The 2,500-nt window shown below is 46.2% G+C and overlaps 1 protein-coding gene across 1 annotated transcript in view; it reads right to left on the bottom strand.

Moving 5' to 3' along the window:
- noi (splicing factor 3a subunit 3 noi) overlaps positions 1 to 2,500 on the bottom strand; it is a 15,177-nt gene that overhangs the window by 538 nt on the left and 12,139 nt on the right. Inside the window, exon 5 of the mRNA XM_043026459.2 lies at positions 1 to 567. This exon is cut by the window's left edge and continues 538 nt beyond it. Coding sequence (XP_042882393.1) covers positions 1 to 567 — 567 coding nt within the window. The remainder of the gene's footprint in view (positions 568 to 2,500) is intronic.

Here is a 2,500-nt window from a genome sequence, read left to right on the forward strand (position 1 = left end):
AAATTACCACAGATTTCACAGTTGTAGCTGATGTTGAGACCATGAAGTTTATATAGCCAATAAGGAATGGGTTTTCCATCCCAGCCAAGAGGAAGGTTCTTTGGATTGTAAGGTACCTCATCATCAGCTTCATCCTCAGATTCTGAGGCTGATGCCTCTTCCTCCTCCTCTTCTTCACCATCCCGTCTGGCCTGTTTTCTCTGCACATTTTCTTTGGTTGCATTTCTCTGTTCTGAGAGAATTTCTGTCAGTCGGTAGACTTGAGCTTCCAAAGCAGCAAGCTCTTTGATCTTCTCAGTTTCCTTGCCTTTGGTCACCTTTCCAGGCTTGGACTTGGCAAAGAGGGAGGGGTCTAGCTCCTCCACTGACTTGCCCTTTGTCATGAAGAGCCGTTGTGCTCTCTCCTCTAAAGTTCCTCCACACTTTAAACCCAGGGCCATGAGAGCTGACTTCAGGCGATCCAATCCCAGTGACATCAGTTCCTCAGAAGAAGAAAAAGCGGAGAGATCTAAGTGCGCACCCATGGCTGCTAAAGCACCACCAGTCTCTTTGGGCCAACCAGGGAATCTTAGGGAAGAAGCAAGAGAAACCACTATAGTTAACACAATAGTTTTAACCATGAACATGAACAGGAATATCAATACACTGGAAGCTTAATGAAAACTAAAGGCTTTCTTTCTTGGACCATTTGAAAATAGTAGATGCCCAAAAATTTAGTAAAACCAAGAACACAGACTTAAAATTCTGGGTTTTCATTTCACCTAAGTACACCAAAATACTATAAGAATCTCAAAAAAAGGAAAAAAAAAAAAAAAGCAATCCAAGGTGGAGGGTTCATTTAGAACAAATTAGTGCAATATTTAACAAATTAAGCCATTGCAGACAGGGGGCTGAGAAAATTAACACAAAACAAACACTAGAAATAACACATAACACATGCGCATATGTACTCACAGACAAAAATCTGCATGTGTTTATGTGTGTGTGTGTGGAGGGGGTGGGGTGGATGTGTGTGTGTGTGTGTGTGTGTGTGTGTGTGTGTGTGTGTGTGTGTGTGTGTGTGTGTGTGTGTGTGTGTGTGTGTGTGTGTGTGTGTGTGTGTGTGTGTGTGTGTGTGTGTGTTAGTGTGTGGGTGTGTGGGTGTGTGGGTGTGGGTGTGTTTGAGTGGTTATGGGTACATGGGTATGGGTATGGGTGTGGCTGTGTGTAGGTGTGTGTGTAGGTGTGTGTGTAGGTGTGTGTGTGTGTAGGTGTGTGTGTGTGGTGTGTGTGTGTGTGTGTAGGTGTGTGTGTAGGTGTAGGTGTGTGTAGGTATGTGAAGGTGTGTGTGTGTAGGTGTGTGTGTAGGTGTAGGTGTGTGTGAGTGTGTGTGTAGGTGTGTGTGAGTGTGTGTGTAGGTGTGTGTGAGTGTGTGTGTAGGTGTGTGTGAGTGTGTGTGTAGGTGTGTGTGAGTGTGTGTGTAGGTGTGTGTGTGGGTGTGTGTGTGTGTGTGTGTGTGTGTGTGTGGGTGTGTGTGTGTGTGTGTGTAGGTGTGTGTGAGTGTGTGTGTAGGTGTGTGTGAGTGTGTGTGTAGGTGTGTGTGAGTGTGTGTGTAGGTGTGTGTGAGTGTGTGTGTAGGTGTGTGTGAGTGTGTGTGTAGGTGTGTGTGAGTGTGTGTGTAGGTGTGTGTGTAGGTGTGTGTGTAGGTGTGTGTAGGTGTGTGTGTAGGTGTGTGTGTAGGTGTGTGTGTGTAGGTGTGTGTGTGTGTGTGTGTGTGTGTAGGTGTGTGTGTGTAGGTGTGTGTGTAGGTGTGTGTGAAGGTGTGTGAAGGTGTGTGTAGATGTGTGTGTAGGTGTGTGTGTGTAGGTGTGTGTGTAGGTGTGTGTGTAGGTGTGTGTAGGTGTGTGTGTAGGTGTGTGTAGGTGTGTGGAGGTGTGTGTGTAGGTGTGTGTAGGTGTGTGTGTAGGTGTGTGTAGGTGTGTGTGTAGGTGTGTGTATATGTGTGTAGGTGTGTGTGTAGGTGTGTGTGTATGTGTGTGTATGTAGCTGTGTGTGTATGTAGCTGTGTGTGTAGATGTGTGTGTATAGGTGTGTGTGTATAGGTGTGTGTGTATAGGTTTGTGTGTATAGGTGTGTGTGTGTATAAATGTGTGTGTGTATAGGTGTGTGTGTATAGGTGTGTGTGTGTGTAGGTATGTGTGTGTAGGTGTGTGTAGGTGTGTGTAGGTGTGTGTAGGTGTGTAAGTGTGTTTAAGTGTGTGTAGGTGTGTGTAGGTGTGTGTGTAGGTGTGTGTGTAGGTGTGTGTGTGTGTGTGTAGGTGTGTGTGTAGGTGTGTGTGTGGGTGTGTGTGTGTGTGTGTGTGTAGGTGTGTGTGTAGGTGTGTGTGTGTAGGTGTGTGTAGGTGTGTGTAGGTGTGTGTAGGTGTGTGTGTGTAGGTGTGTGTGTGTGTGTGTGTGTGTAGGTGTGTGTGTGTGTAGGTGTGTGTGTGTGTAGGTGTGTGTGTGTGTGTGTAGGTGTGTG

This window comes from Penaeus japonicus, unplaced genomic scaffold, assembly GCF_977035675.1.
Source record: "Penaeus japonicus unplaced genomic scaffold, GWHDUDI00000001_assembly GWHDUDI00000040, whole genome shotgun sequence".
Classification (NCBI taxonomy): Eukaryota; Metazoa; Arthropoda; class Malacostraca; order Decapoda; family Penaeidae; genus Penaeus; species Penaeus japonicus.